The sequence below is a fragment of the Sarcophilus harrisii genome, chromosome 2 (assembly GCF_902635505.1).
Source record: "Sarcophilus harrisii chromosome 2, mSarHar1.11, whole genome shotgun sequence".
NCBI lineage: Eukaryota > Metazoa > Chordata > Mammalia > Dasyuromorphia > Dasyuridae > Sarcophilus > Sarcophilus harrisii.
The window spans coordinates 452,440,112-452,463,422 of NC_045427.1; the positions used below are offsets into that span (position 1 = coordinate 452,440,112).

General features: G+C 33.2%; 1 protein-coding gene across 3 annotated transcripts in view; it reads left to right on the forward strand.

Annotated features, from left to right (window-relative positions):
* The window catches only part of GARNL3 (GTPase activating Rap/RanGAP domain like 3), a 223,633-nt gene that overhangs the window by 21,800 nt on the left and 178,522 nt on the right, over nucleotides 1-23,311 (forward strand). For all 3 annotated transcript variants that reach the window (XM_031954321.1, XM_031954322.1, XM_003757155.4), the window contains 3 exons: nucleotides 15,157-15,231; nucleotides 21,303-21,402; nucleotides 23,076-23,194. In XM_031954321.1, the coding sequence (XP_031810181.1) occupies nucleotides 15,157-15,231; nucleotides 21,303-21,402; nucleotides 23,076-23,194 (294 nt within the window). The remainder of the gene's footprint in view (nucleotides 1-15,156; nucleotides 15,232-21,302; nucleotides 21,403-23,075; nucleotides 23,195-23,311) is intronic.

Below are 23,311 nucleotides of genomic sequence, written 5' to 3' on the forward strand. Positions count from 1 at the left end.
AATCATTTTCAAATAAATTGCCATTTAATCATTCTTTTTTCTTCTACTTCTGAAACTAGTATTTTTTAAAACCCAATCATAAGGCTTAACTTATTCATCCTAAACTCACCATTTCTCCTGACTTCCATATTTCTGTAGAAAGAATCATCATTCTTCCAGTCAACCAGGTTTATAATTTAGAGTTTATCCTGACTTTTTACCTTCACTCACAATTACCCTCCTGTCTCCAATCATTTGCAAATTTTTATCAATTCTGTCTCTACAACATCTCTTGAATATTTGTCCTTCCCTTCATTCACATTTGTCTAACCCAGATGCTCATCACCTCTTGCCTGGACTATTTCAATAGACCACTAATTGATCTCCCTGCATCCAGCTTTTTTTCCACTCCAGTACATCCATCACACAGCAACCAAATTGATATTCCTCAAGCATGGGTCTGACTATTATCAGACTTGCCCTTCTCAAGAAGTTTCAGTGGTTTCCTATTGTCTTGCAGATAAAATACAAACTTACTTGTTTGGTATTCGTAGTCCCTCACAATCTGTTGTCAAGCTGTCTTTCCAGATTCATGTTGAATTTTCAGTCCATCAAAATGATTATGTATTCCTCTCCCTTGCACAGTGTATTAGCCAAACTGGCTTACTTGCAATTCACATATCTCTCAACATAGCATCTCTTATTTCACAGGTTATCTCTGATGTCTGAATTTCTCTCCCTCTTTACCTTTCCTGCTAGGAATTTCTACCTCCCTTCAAGGCTAGACTCTAATGCCATCTCTTATGAAAGGCCTTTTCTAATCCTTCCAATTGTTAGCATTTTTTCTACTCAAAATTAATTTATATATTTTTTCTATTTACTTATCTGTGTACCTAGTTTTTATGCCCTAGTAGAGGGTATAGGAACAGTAACTGTTTTATTTTTGTCTTTGTGTCTTCAGTACCTATCAAAGTGCCTGACACATAGTAGATGCTTAATAAATATGTTTTTAAGTTGAATTATTGAATTATGCCTATTATATTTTATCTTATTCAATTTGGTCTAATGCTTTACCCTTCCAAGATTGTTTTGAATACTGTTTCTGTCAATTTGCATGTTGGTTATCCATTCCAAATGTGAGTTATACATAAGCTTGATATATGTACCATCAATGACTTTATCCAAGTCATGTTAAATGATCCAGAATTGTTAAATCCAAAGCCAAGTACAGAATCTGGGGCCACTCTACTGCAGATCTTCTCTCAAGTTGACATCAAACCACTAATGACTACTGGATATTCAACCCAGTTCCAAATCCATCTAATTATAGTAATAGATATTTTATATTTGCTGAAATGTTGATAAGCTGTATCTACAGTTGTCCCTTGATTTACTAGTTTTGTAACCCTTTTTAAAACCCTGTTCAAAAAAGAAAAGAACTTTAGTTTGGCCTAATGTTTTACTATTTCTCCTTCCTAGAGCTTTACTAATGATCCCTTTGATAATACTTCCTAGAATTTTACAAGATATTGAAATCAAGCTCCCTGGCCCATAGTTTGCAAGCTCTGTTCACTTTCACTTTCTGAAAACTGGGACATTTATTTTGTTCCAGTCCTGTGGTATCTCTCGAGTTCTTTTTATTCTTTCAGAGATCGCTGATATACATTCATATAAATCAGTTTCTTCAGTACCCAAGGATTTAGTAGTTGGTGATTAGAACTCATAAGGGAAGGATAGGTACTTTCTTAATTTCACCTACTTTGTCTTGAGTATCAGTTCTCTGTTGAGCAATTTTTGTTCAACCCTTTCCAATCCAAACATCCTTTTCTTTTATAGGGAAAACAAAATAAAAATTGATAAATAACAAATAAAATAAATAAAGATGTTTCATTGCCCCAAACATCCCAAGCATAAATGGTTTTATCCATTCTTTGATCTTATTTTCTCTAGATGGGCCTAAGCCAATTAAGTCTACCTTTTTTGATTATTCTTAGTTTTCCTATGTAACTTCAATTCCTTTTTAACTTCAACACTTCTGACACTATTCTTACAGCACTATGCTGTGATTTTATATTCATCTTTTGCTATCTTACTTCCATTTTCTATATATGTCTTCAAAATCTTAAAATCTTTTTTAAAAATTATTTCTTTTATTATGAACTTAATAAAATAAGATTTTCCATAACAAAGTGGAATAGAAAAGAGGCTTGCATCTGAAATTGCAGATCCATTATGTACAACTTGCTATTCCTTTCAAATATACAAAAAAGTTGTCATCTAACTTTTTCCCTTTCCCCCCCACCTCAAACTTTGAGATGTCACAAATTAGTCACAAGTCAGTGTGGATTTATATGTGTGTGTATGTTCTTTTTCTGAATTCAAATAGAATCTTTGCAGGTTATTTGGGTATTTATGATTTATGGATATAGATGATTTGTTTGCTTAAAGTTGTTCTTTAAAACAGTACTGTTATTACTTTATGCAATGTTCTCTTTGTTCTATTTATTTCACTCTTATTATCTCCTGGAATGTCTTTCCATATTTTCCTAAAATCATTGAGCACATGATTTCTTATTATATTCTGTCATGAACATATACCATGATTTGTTTATCCATTCCTCAGCTGATGGGTTTCCCCACAATTTCTAGTTTTTTGCCATCAGAAAGAGAGCTGTTATAAATATTTTTAGAACATGTAGGTTTGTTTCCATTTTCCCTAATAATCTTGGGAAACAGGCTTACTAAGTAATATTGCGAGGTCAAAGGGTATGGCCAGTTTAATAACTCTTTGGACATAATTCCAAATCTCTCTTGGAAATGGTTGGATCAGCTCACAGCTCCACTAACAATGAATTAAAGTCCCAGTTTTTCTGCATCACTTCCAACTTTTGTCAGTTTTCCCTTCTATCATTTTAGACTATCTGTTAGGTATAAAATAATATCTCAATGTTGTTTTAATTTTCATTTCTCTAATCAATAATGAATGATTATAAATTGTTTTGATTTGTTCATCAAAAATTAACTATTAATATTCTTTGATCATTTATCAATTGGGGAATGACTTGCATTCTTTATAGATTAGATAAGAGTTCATATATTTGAGATATGAAACCTTTATCTGAGGAATTGTCTATAATTTTTTTTCCCAGTTTTCTGTTTTCCTTCTGAACTTGCTCACATTTGTTATTTTTTGTACGAAACTTTTAAAAATAATCAAAATTATCCATTTTACATCTCACAATACTCTCAGTCTCGTGTTTGTTCATAAATTGTATGCCTATTCATAAACCTATAGGTGATTTGTTCTGTGTTCTTCACATTTTCATGTAATATCTCCCCTGTATCTAGGTAATATATCCATTTTGAACTTATCTTGGTAAATGGTGTAAGATAGTAGTCTATGCCCAATTTCTGCTAGGCTGCTTTCTAGCTTTCCCAACAATTTTTACCATATAATAAATTTTTATCCAAAAAACTTAATTGTTTATACTTGTCAAATACTGAGTCACTGTATTTGATTGTTGATGTAGATTTGTGTGTCTACTCTGTTCCATTGACCTACCTTTCTATTTGAAAGCCTATACCACATGATTTTGATAATTACTATCTTATAATTTAAGATATAGTAATGCTAAACTTCCTTCCTTTGTGTTTTTTCCATTAGTTCCTTTTGACTTTTTGTTCTTCCTAATGAACTTATTTTTTCTACCTCTGTAAAATAATCTTTTTGTATTTTAATTGGGATGGCACTGAATATATAGATTCTTTTGGGTGAAATTGTCAATTTTATTATATTGTTCTTGCCAATAATTAATATTTCTCCATTTATTTAAATCTTATTTTATTTGTGCACAGAGTTTTTTATGATTTTATTCATATAGATACTAGGTTTGTTTTTTCATAGGTTCATTTCCAAGTATTTTATACTATCGAGAGTTATTTTAAATTGAGTATGTCTCGAGATATCTTCTTGAGGGATCCTGCTAATGATATATAGGAATGCTGATGATTTTTGTGGATTACTGTATTTTCTACTACTTTTCTGAAATTATTAATCATTTTAGTTAACTTTTTAGGTGAGTCTTTCAGATTTTCCAAGTATATCATCATATTACCTACAAAGAGATAATTATCTCATTCCATGTTTTGATTTCTTCTATTTCTTTTTCTTCTCTTACTGCTATTGCTAAGATTTTCGATACAATATTTAATAATATTGATGACAAGTAGGTATTCTTGTTTCACATCCATTATTATTGGGAAGGTTTCTAACTTATCCCTATTATGTATAATGCTTGCTAATGGTTTTAGGTAAATGCTTCTTGTCCATTTAAGGGTTTACTAGTCTATACTTTCAAGTGTTTTTAATAGAAATGAGTGTTGTACTTTGTCAAATGCTTTCTTGGCAGCTATTAGTTTTATCATATGATTTTTGTTACTTTTGTTATGGACATAATCAATTGTGTTTGTAGTTTTCCGTATGTGAAATCATCCCTGAATTCCTGATATGAATTTCACTTGGTCATAGTATGTAATATTTGTAATAAATTGTTATAATCTTTTAGTTACTATTTTATTTAGGATTTTAGCACCCATATTCATTAATGAAATTGGTCTTTTCTTTATTTTTACTTTTCATGGTTTAGGTATCACTATCTGTTTCATAAAAGGAATTTGGTAGGACCCCTTCTTTGTCTGTTATTCCAAATACCTTATTTAATATTGGAATTAGTTGATCTTTAATTGTTTGATAAAATTCACTAGGAATTTCATTTATGGACTATTTGCTAATGTAAGCAGTTTGTAGTCTTATAAACTTCAATTTCATTTACCTTGTTAAATATATTGGCCCATAATTGGGCAAAATAACTTCTTATAATTAGTTTGATTTCATCTTCTTTAGTAGTATGTTCTCTCTTTTCATTTTTAAAACTAGTAATTTGGTTTTCTTCTCTCTTTTAAATCATATTAACCAAAGATATATCCTTTTTATTGATTTTTATAATGCCAACTCATAGTTTTATTTATTAATTCAATGGTTTTCTTACACTCAATTTTATTAATTTTATCTTTAATTTTTAGGATCTCCAATTTAATGTTTAATTGGGGATTGTAATTTCTTTTTTTCCCTAGTTTTTTAAAATTGCATACCCAGGTCATTAATCTGCCCTTTCTCTCTTTTTTTTTTTTCAATATAAGCATTTTTTGATATGTTGTTTCATTGTCCTTTTATTTAATGAAATTACTGATTGTTTCTGTTATTTGTTCTTTAACTCATACATTCTTTATGTATTTATGTTATTTAATCTCAAATTAGTTTTTTCTATGTTTCCATGATCCCTTATTAAATAAACTTTGTATTGCATTGTAGTCAATAAAGGACTCATTTAATATTTCTACTTTTCTCTTTTAGCTATAAAATTTTGTGCCCCAATTAATATATGGCCATTCTTTTTAAAGGGATTAAACAAAAGGCATATTCCTTTCTATTTCCATTCAGTCCTTTACAGTTACCTACCATATAGCTTATCTAAAATTCTATTTCATTCTTTAACTTTTTATTTATTTTTGGTTAGCTTTGTCTGGTTCTGAGAGGAAAAGATAAAAATCCTCTAGTGTTATATACTACTACTATCTATTTCCACCTGCTATTCATTGAACTTTTAAAAAATTTAGATACTATGTTATTTGGTGTGTACAAGTTTAGCATTTATGTTGCTTCATTATCTAGGGTATCTTTTATCATATTGTTGTTTCCCTGTTTATCTCTTTTCATTAAATTTATTTTATCTTTGACTTTGATATCATGATTGCTACCTTTGCTTTTTTTTTTTTTGCATCAGTTGAGGCATAATATATTTTAGTACAGAATGTACTAATTTAGCCTTTTATCTCTCATTTTTAAAAATGTGCTTTTTTGGAAACAGCATATTGTCAGAATCTGATTTTTAATCCATTCTGCTATTTATTTCTGTTTTATGGGTTAATTTATCCCATTCACATTCACAATTACAATTACTATTTGTGTATTTCTGTCTAGCCTGTTTTTCCTCACTATTATCCTTTTCAGTCTGTCTTTTTATTCTATCCTTTCTCTAGTTTATTTCTAACCACTGCCTCCCTATTCCACACCCTTTAAAAGAATCTCTCCTTTGTTGGGGCAACTAGATGGTACAATGGATGGAGCACTGGTCCAAGAGTCAGGAGGAGGAGTTCAAATCTAACCTCAGATACTTAACACTTATTAGTGTTTATCCTCTCCCCTAAACCTCCTTGTTCTGTCCACTCCTCTAAGGATCCCTTCTCTCTTTTCCCCCTACATTTCCAAATTTTTATTTATACACCCTTCTAAAGTCCCTCTCCCCAATCCTGTTCCTTCATCTTCTTATTTCCTTATAAACCTTCTAAATGTGTTTGTTCCCTTTTTAACCCAGATCTGAAGCATTCCATCCACCATCTGATTCCTTTGTTATCAATTCTTCCTCTCACAACTCATTTGTATTAGATAATTGCTCTTTTTATCTTTTCCTGCACAGTTTTGCTTTTTTAGAATCACCACATCATATTCAGCTAATCCCCAATCTTTCTTTTGAACTATGCACTTATTAATGACAATCTTGAGTACAATTTACATTTCCACATATTTTCCATACAAAAAGTAAATTGTTTGACTTTATTGAATCCCTTGTAATTGGTCTTTGGTGTTTACCTTATATTTCTCCTGGATCTTTTATGTCAAATTTTCCTTTAAATTCTGATCTTTTTGTGACAAAAATCTGAAAGTCTATCAATTTATTGAATGTCCTTTTTTCCATTCAAGATTACACATAATTTTGCAGAGTAAATTACTGTTGGCCACAGCCCCAATTCTTTTGCTCTTTGATATATTGTATTCTAAGACCTGCAGTCTTTTAATGTAGCAGCTGCTAAGACTTATGTAATTGTTATTGTAGTTCCCAGTAAATGAATTGTGTTTTTCTTTTCTTGCTGCTTCTAATATTTTCTCTTTTACCTGCAAGTTTTGAAATTTAGCTATTATACTCCTATTAAGTTTTCATCCTGGGATCTCTTTCAAGTGATGATTGGTAGATTTTTTTTATTTCCTCTTTCCCCTCTTGTTCTTAAACTTCAGGTAATTTTCTTTAATAATATTTTGTGATACTTATCAAAATTATATTTTTAAATTGTAGCTTTAAGGTAGTACAATAGTTCTTATGGTTTCTCTTGATCTTTTTTCCATATTATCTTCTATTTTCTCATTCTTTTTATTTTTTATTATTTTTGGTATAACATCATTCACTTCCCCTTGCTCAATTCTAGTTTTCAAGGAGTTGTTTTCTTTCTTAAGATTCTGGATCTCTTTTTCCAGTTGGTCAACTTTCTTTTCATAATTTTCTTGGTTTTCTTGGATTGTTTTTATTTTTTTCATTTTTTCCTCAGTCTCTCTAATTTGATTTTTAAGGAATGTTTTAAGTTTTCCCAAGAGATCTTTTGGGGCAGGTGTCCATTTGATGTTACTCTTTTGGGTAAGAAAGGCATTTTTTTTTCATTATCCTTCTCCAAAAATGAAACTCTGTCCTCAGTGTAGCGGTGTATGGTTGGGTTCTTTCTCCTTTGCTTATTTTCATTTTGTCTTTATCAGTTGTCTGGATAGTTCAAACCCCCCATCACTTCTATACTACTATATCAAGCTTCCATATCAAATTTTCATCCGTCACCTAAATTCTTCGCCTGTTTCCTCTCTTCAGGTGATGTGTAAAATACTTCTATAATAGGCTTGTTTCTCTTTATTGATCTTTCCTCAGATGCTTTTTAATATATTTCTACCTTCTACTTCCTCTCTCCCTACCTATCTCATTTCTTTCACTTAAAGTATAGCCTTTCCAAGCCACATTCTGTTTGTAGGTCTCATATCATCATGTTTCAGTGATATTCATGAGGTCAGATTTGCCTTCTTATCTTAGTATCTCTCATTCATTTTGATTATTAGTCTTTAATTAGTCATAATGAAATTCTGTGCATTATTTAAGTTTCTGATGTGAAAAGTAACAGTATGTCATAATAGACATTTTTCATTCACTTGGCTTTTCTTGTATCTACTTTTGAGTAGTTATATATCTTTTCCAGGAGATTCTCAGTGTTCCAAAGCTTAGTACAACCAGCACAATACTTTCTACATACAGGATCATTTGGAAGCCTTTAATTTCTATAGCATACCCTAGTATGCAATTAAAAAATCATCTAGGATATACTTATCTCCCTCTTTTATGCCTCAGTGATTTCTTATAATAAAAAGGTGTTAAACTCAGCTTTCTATTATTGTTTTCAAAGAAATTTTGAATGATTTTGATTTATGAATATGAGATTCTGTATTGAAAAAGAATCTTTAAGATGACATTGCTCTAATCAAATGCTTTTTCATAGTTAGGAAACAATAATTTTTATAAAGCTGTAGGGTGAAGGATTACATATAACATTAAACTTCTTTGATATATTGATTAGTTTTGCTGAACTCTTTTTGTCCTCTCTTTTAAAGAATTCTTTATTGTTTACTTTGTAGGAGAGGATGGAAAGAGAGATACATTGGAAAACATAATAATAAAAAAAACAAAAGATTGACCATAGGCCAGTCACTTAAACTTCCTTTCTTTTTTTTTTTTCCTTTGTCTCTTTTTTTTTTCTTTGCTGAGGCAATTGGGGTTAAGTAACTTGCCCAGGGTCACACAGCTAGGAAGTATTAAGTGTCTGAGGCCAGATTTGAACTCGGGTCCTCTTGACTATAGGGCCGGTGCTCTATCCACAGCACTACTTAGTTTCCCCATCACTTAAACTTCCAATATACCAATGAGCTTTCTAATAATATAAATTTTAGATGAGCTGCAGATCTGAATTTCCTCTATTCCTAGCTTATATTGATGGAATTTAAAAACTGCTTCTCACCCCAAATACAGATAAATACAATACACATAGATGTCATTGGAAAGTTATCCATACATCAAGGATGGGCTATTTTACATGTTATTGACAAGTCACAGACTTTTCACATGGCTTATTCACATTGTACTGAAAAGATATGTAGCTTCTTGTAACACATAGCATAGAGTGTGGCATATAATAGGTGCTTAATAAATGTTTGCTAACTTGACTTAATTCCTTTGGTGATTCTCAACTGGTCAGCCTATAAAGAAAAAATTGGGATTAATGAATGGAAGCTGCAGAGAAACAAGTTTAAGTTGATATAAGGAAAAAAAAAACCTTCTCAGAGCTATTCAGAAATGAAATGGAATAGCCCATGAGGTAGCAAACTCCTCCCCTACAGAGATCTTCATGATTGGAGGGCATTTGTTGACTGAATCACAGAGGGATCCCTTCAGATTTGGATTGGACTAGAATATCCTTCTAATTCTGAAATTCCTTTCAGCTGTCCTGGACTCTATTCTTTCTGTCCCTACAGATCCAGTCAGCACTGGCTTAGGTTTCATGGTCAGATTCCTCACAATTCAGGTGCCAAACAGGCCAGTGACCTTTTGGCCAAATAACTTCACTGGACCACTGTGGAGCTAAGTTCTTATAGTCTTCCTGGAGTTCATACTAATAGCCATTTGGTCCTCTAAAATACTGCACTGGTATATCACTCATGTGTGGGATGCCAAATTTGTGGAATAAGCTTTTTAGAGCAATGCTACACAACTATGTGAACTTCCATTGATATAACCCAGCCAATCAAACTTAGGGTTTTGGGACAGGGGAAGAGGAAAATGCCTGGATAGGTGTTTCTTGGTTTACAAGAACATTGGAATATTATAAGCACAGTTTTTGTCTCCCAGTTGCATACCTTAAAAGAATTTATTCTTTAGATCTGTGTTGAAACTGCCATTTGTTCCATGTCTTATCCCCTACACTGAATTTTAAAGTTCTTGGAGGGCAAGGATGATGTCTTTCCCATCTTCCTATCCCATTCTGTTTTGTGACCTTTTCTATTTATTGCATATAGTAGATACTCAATACATAACATCTAATGAATATTAATGAAAGAAGATTAGAAACTTGTTGAATGTGACCTTTTACTTTGGTAATTTGTATTTTTTAGGTTTGGCAACTCAGTACTTATAGAAGCTATTTCCTTTCTGGTCCTTTCTCCAAAGTTAGAGAAATTGTAGTATAAATTATATTTAGAGTATACACTTATCAGATAAGTAGTGGTTTTAGTCTGAATGATAAAGTACATGCTTTTGTCAGAAATCTAGATAAGATCATTTTCCTTTGTATCCCTTAAAAAAATCCAATTTTATCACTAAAATTACTTCCACATGTGTTTTTTGAAAATCAGCCTTTTTATTCAAAAACAGGTAGACATAGCAGCATTTTAAAAACACTAGGCAAGTCACTCTATTTGCCTCAGTTTCCTCATAACAGCAACTATCTTCCAGATTTGTTGTGAGGATCAAATGAGATAATATTTGGAAAGTACATAGTTCTTAGCATATAGAAGTACTTGATAAATGCTTGTTCCTTTCTCCTTTTTAGAAGGATGATCCATAATGATATGACATGATAAGTCAACATAATATAGTGATAGGAGCTAGGGGAATAGGCAAAGAAGGGAGATGAAGTTAAGACTTGAATTTGAGTTCTATCTATAGACAAATCCTTTGACTTCCCTGACAGTCATTTTCTTCATCTGGATTAGATTAATTTCTAGGTTTCCTTCCAGCACTAAATTCCTATAATTAGAGAAAATGTTCAACAAATACTTAGGTAGAGTTTGGCAGTTTTCTCACGGATATTTAACTATTACTTACCACAGTTTAATCCAACACTGGTTTTATCCTAGCCTTTCATTATAGTAAAATGCTTCTTTCTCACAGACCCCAAAATCTCTCAGCTTTGAGTTGAAGTCAGCAACCAAAGACAGCAGTTAGCTTTGCCCAGTAGTTTATAGTTCTGGGGCTTCTTTTGTTTCATGTCATTATGAAATAATGTTTCTTAACTTTTATTCAAGGCATTGTTTGAGTTTGGAAGGTTAGATGAAGGCTTATGAAATAATGATATTTACCCCTAAGAATTGTTGCTACTCAAGGAGATGATATAATACATAAAACAATACAAGATAACATATTGTCCATATCCCTTCATTTGACAATAAATATTGTAAGAATTGAAAGGAGCAGAGTTCTTTAAAGGCTAGGAAGGTGAGGGAAAGTTTCATAGAGCTAGTAAGATTTGAACTGGGCCTTAAAGGATAGCTAGGATACAAGTAAAGGGAAATGAAGGGAGATGACATTCTAAATAAGAGAGCTGACACAAAAATGCAGAGTCAACAATATGCATGGCATGTTTGGGTTACAAAAAGTAAATTAATTAGTTAGATTTTAGTTGAGCAGTTAGTTTAGAGAAGTAGTTATTTGCAAGTGTAGATAAGGCCAAATTGTGAGGGGTCTTAAATGTTACAGTCTGGAGTATGGACCAAATTTGTTATGCAGTAAGTAGCCTTTGAAGGTTTGTGAGGTAGACTATGACAAGTATGAAGTAGCATTTTAGGAAAATTTTTTGAAGAACAAATCAACATATAAGTAGATGCCTTACTTTAAAAACTGAATTCAACAATTAAAATTTAAAAATAGTTTTTTTCAATTTTTTGAAAAGCAGTTTTAAAAATACTGAGTTGCCAAACCTATTTATAGTTTTTAATAGTGTAATTCTTATTTATTTATTTATTTACAAGGCATATGCATTTTCAAAATACTGAGTTGCCAAACCTATTTGTAGTTTTTAATAGTGTAATTCTTATTTATTTATTTACAAGGCATATGCATGGGTAATTTTACCAACATTGACCCTTTCAAAACCTTTTGTTCCAAATTTTCTTTACCTTCCTCCACCCCCTCCTTTAGCTGGCAAGTAGTCCAATACATGTTACATATGTTGAAATACATGTTAAATCCAATACATTTTTACATATTTATACAATTATCTTACTGCACAACAAAAATCAGATCAAGAAGGAAGGAAAAGAAAAACTGAGAAGGAAAAGAAAAACTGAGAAAGAAAACAAAATGCAAGCAAATAACAACAGAAAGAGTGTGAATGCTATGTTGTGCTCCACATTCTGTTTTCACAGTTCTCTTTCTGGGTGTAGATGGCTCTCTTTATCACTGCACAAGTGGAACTGGTTTGAATCCTCTCATGAAAAGAGAGCCATGTCCATCAGAATTAATAGTCATATGGTCTTTTTGGTTCTGCTCATTTCACTTAGCATCAGTTCATGTAGGTCTCTCCAGGCCTCTCTGAAATCAGCCTGCTGGTCATTTCTTACAGAACAATAATATTCCATAATATTCATATACCACAATTTATTCAGTCATTCACCAATTGATGGGCATCCATTCAGTTTCCAGTTTCTTGCCACTACAAAAAGGACTGCCACTAACATTTTTGCATATGTGGGTCCTTTTCCCTCCTTTAAGATCTCTTTGGGATATAATCCCAGTAGACACACTGTTGGATCAAAGTGTATGCACAGTTTGATAACTTTTTGTGCATAGTTCCCAATTACTCTCTAGAATGATTGGATCCATTCACAGTTCCACTATATTTTCCTATCATTTTAGCCAATCTGACAGGTTTGTTGTGATATCTCAGAGTTGTCTTATTTTGCATTCCTCTGATCAATAGTGATTTAGACCACCTTTTCATGTGACAACATATAGTTTTAATTTCATCATCTGAAAATTGTCTGTTCATATCCTTTGACCATTTATCAATTGGAGGATGGCTTGAACTTATTATAAATTTGAGTGAATTTTCTATATATTTTAGAAATGACGATCCTTTGGGTATAAAAGTGTTTTCCCAGTTTTTTGCTTTCCTTCTAATCTTGTCTGCATTGGTTTTGTTTGTACAAAAGCTTTTTAACTTAATATAATCAAAATTATCTATTTTGTGATCAATAATGGTCTCTAGTTCTTCTTTGGTCATAAATTCCTTCCTCCTCCAAATCTTTGAGGTAAACTATCCTATGTTTTTTTTAATTTGTTTGTAATATCTTTCTTTATGTCTAGATCATGAACCCATTTCAACCTTATTTTGGTATACAGTATTAGGTGTGGTTCTATGCCTAGTTTCTGCCATACTAGTTTCCAATTTTCCCAGCAGTTTTTGTCAAATAGTGAATTCTTATCCCAAAAGCCTGGGGCCTTTAGGTGTCAAATACTAGATTGCTATAGTCATTGACTATTTTGTTCTGTGAGCCCAACTAATCTATTTCTTAGCCAGTACCAAATGGTTTTTATACCATTGTGTTTACAATGGTTTATACCATTGTATTACCAAATGCTGCTTTATATAATATAGTTGCTTTATATAATATAGTTTTAGATCTGGTACAGTTAGGCTATCTTCATTTGCTTTTCTCTTCATTAATTACTTTGAAATTCTTGACCTTTTGTTCTTCCAGAATTTTATTGTTATTTTTTCTAGGTCAGTAAAATAGTTTCTTGGGAGTTTGATTGGTATAGCACTAAATAAATAGATTAGTTTAGGGAGTATTGTCATTTTTATTATATTTAATTTAATTCTTTAGAAATAATTTTTGAAGAATAAAGCAAAATTTGAGTATATGCTTTATTTTAAACACTGAATTCAACAATTAACATTTTTAAATAACTTTTTTCAGTTTTTTGAAAACAGTTTTTTCATTTTTTTAAATTATTAGGTATCATTTAAATTTAATAATAATTTTAGTAATAATAGCAATGACAACAAACAACAGCAACATTTTACAAACTGGAAAGTTCTTAAGTTCTTGTTTAGCTTTCCTCGACTCCATGTCTCCCTTTCATCCATTGTATTTTGTGTAACAGTTTAAATATTGAATCTGGAATGAGGAATATAGAATTCTAATCCAGAATAAAAATTTAATATCTTTGTAGTCTTGGATAATTCACTGAAACTCATATCCCTCAATTTCCACAGTTGTAAAATAGTAATAACAATGCATCTACTTCACAGAGTTGTTATTTATTTGGTAAATTTCCTGGCATATAATATGTACTTAACGAATGCCTCACTTTTTCCTTTCCTCCTTTTTTATTTCCAAACTTCGGAAAACAGTTTTCAAGATTGTTCTCTTCTAAATTTTCCAATCTTATTTAGGAGTTTCTCATATCTTTTTCCAACCATGTGAAAATTGATATAATTGGTATGAAAATTTGTATACATCTAATGTGCAAGCCTTGAATTAAAGTGAATTAAAAGTTATTTTTGACATAAGCTGGCTAATTAGGCAGGTCTATGGAAATGAATCATAGTTTGTATGACAAAACATATTGTAGACTCTAAATTGGAAGGAAAAAGAGGAAAGAGGGGCATGCGGATTTCTAGGCTTGTTACTGAAAAATTGAGGAAGAGAAAAAAAGGCAAATATTGAGTCAGCAGTTTAAAGCTAATGATCAATATTGATTTGCCAAACCACATTTTCCCTCATCACTCACCATCATCCAGGATTAAATCATATTTTGCCTTAAAGATTGTCTGTAATTACAGACTGTACATAGAGCTAAAACACAATCTGCCTGATTCGGAAAAGAATTTTCCTGAGCCATCTTAACTGAATAAACCAATATGGCTTTCTAATAATACTACTATAGTCTTGATTTCATGCCAGCCTGTGACTGGACATTTGGCTTTACTTTTCACAGTTTGAATTTGTAGCAGGCAATTTTTTTTTACCATTCATTCCTTTCCATTTACTTAGATGTAAAATATACTAACAATATTAATATAAGAAAAATAGTTCTGTGAAAACGGTTTAAATTTAGATCTTTTATCATTGTGTTTTTCACATTTTTGTTTTGGATATTCTTTGCTCTTTGACGTGGCTCATTTTAATATTTACAATTTAAATGGTAAATCCTTCCTCCAGTAGCAAAAGTTAATATATATATATTTTGTATATTATTACAATCATGGCTTTTAACTTAGTACCCTGAAGGATCTTCAGGATAAATGTAAATAGAAGCTTGCCTGGTTGGCTGATAGAACTTCTCTTAAATAACTGCCAGTTTCTGTCCTTTATCTCCTATTCTTGAATTTTGATATTTTAGACATGTTGAGATAAAAGAGAGTGTTGGAAATCAGGGACTGCCTATCTAATTTTAACTTTTTTGTTTTTCCTAGCTTATTTCCAGTGATGCTGATGGAGCTATACAAAGAGCTGGAAGATTCAGGGTGGAAAATGGCTCTTCAGATGAGGTGAGGGAATTCAATGCCCCTTTTTTTTTTCACCATACACATGAAGCACCTAACACAATAATTAGCCATTTCTGGAGCTCATTCTTCATCAAGACACAAACAGTAAGTACTTTATTATGTTCTAGGCCCTGGTAATACAAAAACAAAAATGAATAGTCCTAGCCCATAAGGCTTATATTCTAACAGAAGAGACATATCTCTATGCATAAGTATCTACAAAATAGATATAAGGTCATCTTGGGGAGAGGAGAGGCATATGGGTTGGGGAAGAGATAGAGGGAAAATCAGGAAAGGCCTTATATAGGAAATGTTAAGTCTTAAAGGGAACCATTTATTCTTTAAAAACAAGAGAGATTGAGAGAGAGAGAGAGAGAGAGAGAGAGAGAGAGAGAGGTATAAGGCATTTCAGGAATCGGGGGACAGCCATTGCAAAAACTTAGAGAAGCGATAGAATGTATCTTTTATGAGGAACCATGAGAAGGCTAATATGGTCTGATCAAAGAGCCCACAGCCCCATATGAATTCTCAGAAGCATATCATATGTAAGAAGGTTAGTAGGGTAGGTGGGGCCAGAAGATGACAAACAGTAGAGTTTATATTTGATCCTAGGAGTAAGAGGAAGCCACTGGTGTTAATTGTATAGGAAGGAGGAATAACTTTAGGAACTATGTATATGAAGGATGGATTGGAAAGACAAAAGTCTTGAAGCAGGAAAACTAGTTAGGAGGCTGTTATAGTAATTTAAGTGATAGGTAATTAAAGCCAGAACTAAGGTGGTGGCTATGTGAATAGAGAGAAGGAGATATATTGCAAGATGTTATGGAGGTAGAAACAAGATTTGCAACTTTGGGAACATATGAAGTGAGGGGGAGTCAATGGTAACACTGAGGTTGCAAAACTGTTTAACTAGAAGGATGGTGGTACCTTTAACAGTAATAGGATATTTGGAATAAGAGAAGAGAATGTAGTGGGGAAGGAGGTATGGAAAATGGTAACCTGCTTTTGACATGTTGAGTTCAAAACGCCTATGGGACATCCAATTTAAAATGATCTCAGAAGAGAGACAAAGGCTCAAGATATAGATTGGGAAATCATCTAAGGAGAGATATGAAGTAAACCAATGGGAAATGATGATGTCACCAGGTAGAATACAGCGAGAAAAAACAAAAAAACACAAGACAGAACTTGGAAGATGCCCACAGTTGAGAGGCATGATATGAATAATGAGCCCAAAGAAGTAACTAAGAAGGAGCAGTCTGTCAGATAGGAGAAATGTACAGGGGTGTGTGTATGTGTGTGTAAAATATTCCTTTGTCCTTGACAGTGGCAAATTCTGCCTTCTACTATAACAGATTGGCTGATCTTGTTCTGATATGTTACATATGAATATGTTCTGAATGTTCATGAATATAACATGAATATGTTCATGTTACATATGAATGATATGTTCTGATATGAATTACATAAGTAATTCAACAAGCTCGGGAAGGATGAGGGGGAAAAAAGCACTGAAATCCATATATTCACAAGTGTAGTGTATTATAGCTTTTATTGAAGCAATCCTGTTGATAACAATAAAAATAATTGACCTTTGCATAGTTTTTTTATGGTTTACAAAGCACTTTACCTAAGGAAGACCTTCAGATTGCCACAGCCCTTAGCACAGAGCACAGTGCCTGGCACACAGTATGCACTTAATAATGCTTTTGGCATCACCCTATGAAATAAGCAAAACTAGTATGTTATTTCCATTTTGCAGATGAAGAAACTGAGACTTAGGGAGGTTTATGTACATGCCCAAAGTCACAGAACTAGTAAGTGGCATAGATGGAATTTGAATCCCAATCTCCTGAATATAAATCAATTGTCCCTGTCATTATCCTCATTGACCCAGTAGCTTTTAACTTAACTTCAGTATTTTCTATGGAAAGTGCTCAATATAAATAAGATTTCCAGGTAATTGAAACTTATTCTTTGGCTGTCTGATAAAACATATGAGCCTCTTTTCAGAATAGTGGTTTTTATTGTTGTTTTAATTTATAATTAAAGGAAATGCTAATTTTCAGTTAGAGATTGATGAAAGTAAAGATGCTTCTTTAAAAAAAAAAGATCCAAGTTATTAAATCCCCCACAATCTATCCAAGAACCTCTGGCCCATGTTAAAAACCCTCACTTTAAAGAAATGCTTTTATTTTCACTATTTTGGATGAAAAGTTTTCTAAAATGCTATAGACTCATCCTTTTCTTTTTGAACATAGAATATTTCTTGGACATGACTCAGGTTTATCATTCTAAATTTCATTTTTCTTCCTTGCCTGACTCAAGGTGCTATTAAGCTCTCTAGGATTTTTTGACCCTAAACTAAATGACCTCAAAATGCTGTGGTTTGGGGTTATGTTTGCTTTTTAGAATTTATTTTGTTTCCTTACTCACAGTGAGGCTGGCAACTGACCCTTATTCTGTATGTGAGTCATGAGTGCTTGTTTTAGTGGCTGCATACCTGCTGTAAATGATTACTTCTAATCTGTACTTAGGGTGCTCTGGAAAGTCAGTTAGCAAACTTATTAGAACTGTCTCTAAAATGGGAATGAATGGACTTTGAGAGAGCCTGGGAAGTTTTTCGATGAGTAAAGTGGGAATTAGTATGTGAAACATTCTAGAGTGGAAAGAACAGTGGGCTTAAAGAAGATTGAGTTTGAGTCTTGGTTCTGCAGTTTATTAGCTATGCAACCTTGGTTTAAGTTTCACATGTTTCCTTATCTGTAAAATGGGGGCAGTAGCTGTACTACCTACTTTAGGGGTTGTTGTGAAGAAAACATTTTGTAGGTCATGAAGTGCTTATAGAAATGTGAGCTGTTATTATCTGTCTCAGAAGATTTAGAACTGGAAAGGCTCTTGGTGATAATCTAGTCCAACTTCCTTATTAAGAGAGAAAGAAACTGACACTCAAGAGATGTTAGGTGACCTTTTTCAGGGTCACATAGCTACTTGCTGGCAGAGCTAGGATTTAAACCCAGAAGTTTTAATTCCTAAATGAGCAAAGGTTTAAGTGCATTGTACTTTTCACCCTACCCCATCCTTCAAAGAAGCCTTTACTGTTTTTCTTTTTGGTTCTTAAGACAATCAAAGAAATGGAAGTAATCTCAAAGGTCATTTAGTCTTTTGAACAAGAATCCCCTCAATAGTACTCCTAACAAGATCATCAAATCACTTCTTGAAGACCTATGAGAAAGGAGAGCTTAATACCTCTCAAGAGAATTCAATCAGTCCATCAACAAGTATTTATTAAGTCTTTCTGCTTTTGAACTGTTCTAATTGACCTTTATATTTAACTGAAATCTGCCTCTGTGGAGTTTTCAGCAATTGGTCCTATTTCCATTTTCTGGACCTAAGAAGAATATGTTTAATTCTTCTGCATGAGAGCCTAGATAGAGTGAGGAAGAGGGTAATATTACTGGAATATCTATGTTACTCTATGTTACTATGTTTTAAATATATAATATGTTACTATATCATAATAATATTATGTTGTACAATGATACCTTATATAATTTTTCTAGTTGTGAAACACCTCCATTTCCTTACACCTGTCATGCCAACCAGAAATCAGATCTTAGCCTGCCATCCCTTCAGTCTGCTCTATTTTGGCATCTCCTAGATTTCCCCCAAAGCCTGATGTGTTAGACCAGGACACCTGGGGCTAAAATTCCAGCTCTGCTATTTATTAGCTGTCTTATGTAATATTAATCTTGACATTCCTACCTCCACAAGGTCTCTCATAGCCATTTCCTTCTCGTTACAGTACACAGACACCATCTTAATTCAGGTTCTCTCGCAGGAATTATTGCAATAGCCTTCTAATTGGTCTCCCTATGTCAAGTATCTTCCTACTGCAAAATGATTTTCCCAAAGCACAGATCTGATGATTCCACTGCCCTGTTAAGTACACTTTGTTGTCTTTCAGTTATTTCAGTCATGTCTGACTCCTCGTGACCCTTTTTGGGGTTTTTTTGACAAAGATAATAGGGTAGTTTGCCATTTCCTTCTCCTTTTCCAGTGCAAATGAGAAAACAAAGGCAAATGAGATTAAATGACTTGCCCAGGGTCACACAGCTATTAAGTGTCTGAGACTAGATCTGAACTCAGGCCTTCTTGACTCCAGACACCCTCTCCACTGTACCACTTAGCTACACCAAGAAGAAGAAGAGACCTCAACTTTCTTCCAAGCTAGCCCCTAGCTGGACTACAATATCTTTGCTTGTAGACCTCCAATGAGGGAGAATCTGTACCTCCCTAGCAGCCATTCCATTATTGGAAACCTAATTATTTAGAAAATTTTTTCTGACCTCAATTCTAAGTTTGTCTCTGCAAGATCTGCTTTTTGCACCTAGTTCTGCCCTTTGAAGTCAAACAGAAAAAGTCTTAATTTTTCTTCTCTGTGATAGCCATTAAGATACTTGAAGATAACTATCACGTCATCCCTGAGTCATCTCTTTTACAAGATAAATATCTTCAGTTCCTTCATCTGATCCACATATTGCATGGACATGAGGTCTTACTGGATTATGGCATTTTCTTTTTGGATAGAGCCAGGCAGCTCAGTAAATAAGAGTTGTAGGCTTGGAGTTACAAATACTTGAATTCAAGTCCTGCCTCAGACATTTACTGTGAGATCTTGGACAAGTGTTTTAATTGTTGCCTAAGTCAGTTTTCTCATCTGTAAAATGGGGATAATAATATCACCTACCTCCTGAGATTATTGTGAAAATAAAATGAAATATTTATAAAGCATGTATAAACATTAGAATGCTATCATCATGGTCATCGTCCTCATCATTATTCTCTAATATGTCGATAAATTTCCTGAACCATAGTACCTCAAACTGAACAGACCAAACATGGTCTGACCAGGGCAGCTTTGCCACTGATAACCTTTGTGAGCTGTGGCAATTATGCCTTACCTCCTTGGACCTCAGTTTCTTCATAGATAAAATGAGGGAGTTGGACCTGATGATCTCTAAGATATCTTGCTGCTACAGATCTATGATTCTGGGCTCTTGTAATTACATAATAATATTTTAAAAAGCTCCCAGCTCTAAATCATGTGGTCTATGAATGTGCCTGTTAGTATACAGTAAGTACTTTGTAAATGCTTTTTGAGAATTTCTAAAAATAACATGAAGCAATGGGGAATTTTCATGGACCAGCTAATTTTAGGGAAGATCACAGTCAATACATAGAGTAGAAGCACTGGGCCAGAGAGAGACCAATGATGTCATAAATAGAATTGATAACTGTTGAGTTCATACCATAAATTCAATGAATTCAGATCCTAGACTTCTCTAGGGTCTTTCTCTGAAATTGGTCCTACCACCATTTTCTGGACCCAAGAAGAATATGTTTAATTCTTCTGCATGAGAGCCTAGATGGAATGAGGAAGAGGGTAATATTACTGGAATATTACTCTCTATATTACTGTATTTTATATACATAATATATTACTATATAATGATACATTATATAATTTTTCTAATTTTGAAACACCTCCATTTCCTTACACCTGTCATGTGTACTAGAAATCAGATCTTAGCACCATCAGCTCCTGCCGTCTCCTCAGTATGCTCTATTTTGGCATCTCCTAGATTGCCCCAAAGCCTGATGTGTTAGACCAGATATTTAGAATACATATTAATACTTGTTTACAAAGTTCTTTTTTTTTTTTTTAGAATAACTCACTGACATATATAGTTCAAGCATTTTTTCGCACTTGACAGGTTAGGCAACTGAGGTTCAAATAGGCTGAGACTTATCCATGATCACATGATGTTTAAGAGCAAGAATTTGACCCTAGTGACTCCAAGCCCATCATTTTCTATCATACTACAATCTCTCAGGTCATTGTAAGTTTTCAGTAGAACATGTACCAACAATTTTTGATCATACTTTTGAAAAAGTATTTGCCTATCATTTTTCTGTTTGTTGTTTTCATTTATACACCCTGCTTGTTTATTCCAGGTTGTGTTTACTCTTTCTGAATAAGCCTTTAATGGCATCATTTTGTTCCATTTCAGAATACTCCTGACTTGCCAGGTATCTGGCGTAGAACAGATGTGCATCTGGAAAACCCAGAATATCATACCAGATGGTATTTCAAGTATTTCTTAGGACAAGGTAAGAATATTACTTTAGAAAAATGGACATTTGAGGTGACCTAAAAAAATCTTTGATGTTATAATTTCTGAAAACCTACAGTATATGCAGAGATTAAACTCATTTGATCAGTTTGGTATACCTGAAACTTAGTTTTAAACACTGACTTCAAAGTTAAAGATGAACTTTATAAAATTAAAGGTTCATTTTAGAATTGCAGGAGGGAAAGACTGTTTATGTGAATTTTAACCAGTTATTTTTGCACTTGAAATGAAAGATTAAAAGATAGATTGCATGGTGGAAAGTTAGGGTGGAAATTCACTGTGTCCATAGAATTGAGTGCACAGAATCAAGCACCACATGTAGTGTAGCATATTTTACGTGAACTTTGTGCTTTCGTTCTCCTGGATAAGTAGTAAAAAAAAAAAAAAATGCTCAGAGATTGTGGATGGTAATGAATGAAGGAAGGTCATGTGAAGCTAGAATTGGTACTAGTGAGGGACAAATATGAGTGTAGAGGAAGAGCCTATGAGGGACTGAAATTAGTGATAGAGGAGTAGAAAATGAAGAAATCATCACAAGACCAGAAAGATTAGAAGAACAGAGAAAGGGAAAGGGTTTAGCTGGCTGCTTAGGGATGTTCCTTTAATTCTTGCAGTCCCCCAGGGTGCTGTTTTGGGCATTAAAGTAGCAGCTGTTTACATGTTCTTTTAATTCTCTGAAGAAATCAATAGTTTAAGAAATGGCTTAACTTTCTATCAGAGAACAGATTGTAAACACAGAACCAGACTTTGTGAGTCACTAACTCTCCATTGGCTATCAAATAAAGGAGAAAAATCTGTCCTCTGACATTCCATAGTGCAGCTCCAGCCTTCACACAACTTCCCTTCAATGTTCCTACTAAAATATACTACACTTCCCTCCCCACTTCCCCACATTTTTGTCCTGTTCTCTTACTTTGTTGTCTTTACTCACATCATCAGAGGGACAGTCTTCTGTTCCCTTCCTTCCTACTCACCCATCCCATTCTCAACTATTGGAAGCTTCTCCCTGCCTTTAAGTGTCAACTCAGATACTTTCTCTTCCATGAAACTTTTCCTCCCCCCATCTCTACTAAATAAAAAAATTTCCCTCCCCCCACCCCACTTCACTTTCTCATACCTGACTCTCTCTCTTACCTTTATCTCACTCTTTGTGTCATGCTGGTTATTGATGTATGCGCCTTTTCCAATTAGGAAGAATAATGAATAGATTGAAAATGAAGGAGGTAGAGAGAGTAGAACAGTGAGGCAAACAATAAATGGACAACCCAAGTAAAGGCTGGCCTCTGAGCCCAGTTGTACCGCCAATCAGATTTGTAACTATAATTTCTCTTAATAAATAAGTCCCTTAGCTTTATTTTCTTTATTTATAAGTGATCTGTAATGGTCCATTTTTAGATCTAAAAATTTTATAATTTTAATTAATTTTCTTTCCATATAAGGATAATTCAGTTAGGGAAAGAAGTAAAAAAAACCCAAAACTTGTAGTAAAAAAAGTTAGCATGAAACCTGGCTTCTTCTGATGTTTGGTAGCATTCGGGTATGAAGAGAGCAAGTAGGTTTGTGGGCAAGCCATCACAGGATGCTGGAATTAAAAAAAGAAAGGAATGAGCAAATTTTAACTTTGCAATTCTAAATAAATTTATTTTCCAGTTCATCAGAACTATGTTGGCACTGATATAGAGAAGAGCCCTTTCTTCCTATCTGTAGCACTTTCTGACCAGAACAATCAACGTGTTCCTCAATACCGGGCAATTCTCTGGCGAAAAACAGTAAGTACTAAGAATGGTTGAAGTTTTAGGTTGTACCCTCAGTTTTAAGATATTTTTTCAAAGTTTAACTTCTTATATTCATTCAATAAATATTTATTAAATTCCTCTATTGTAAAA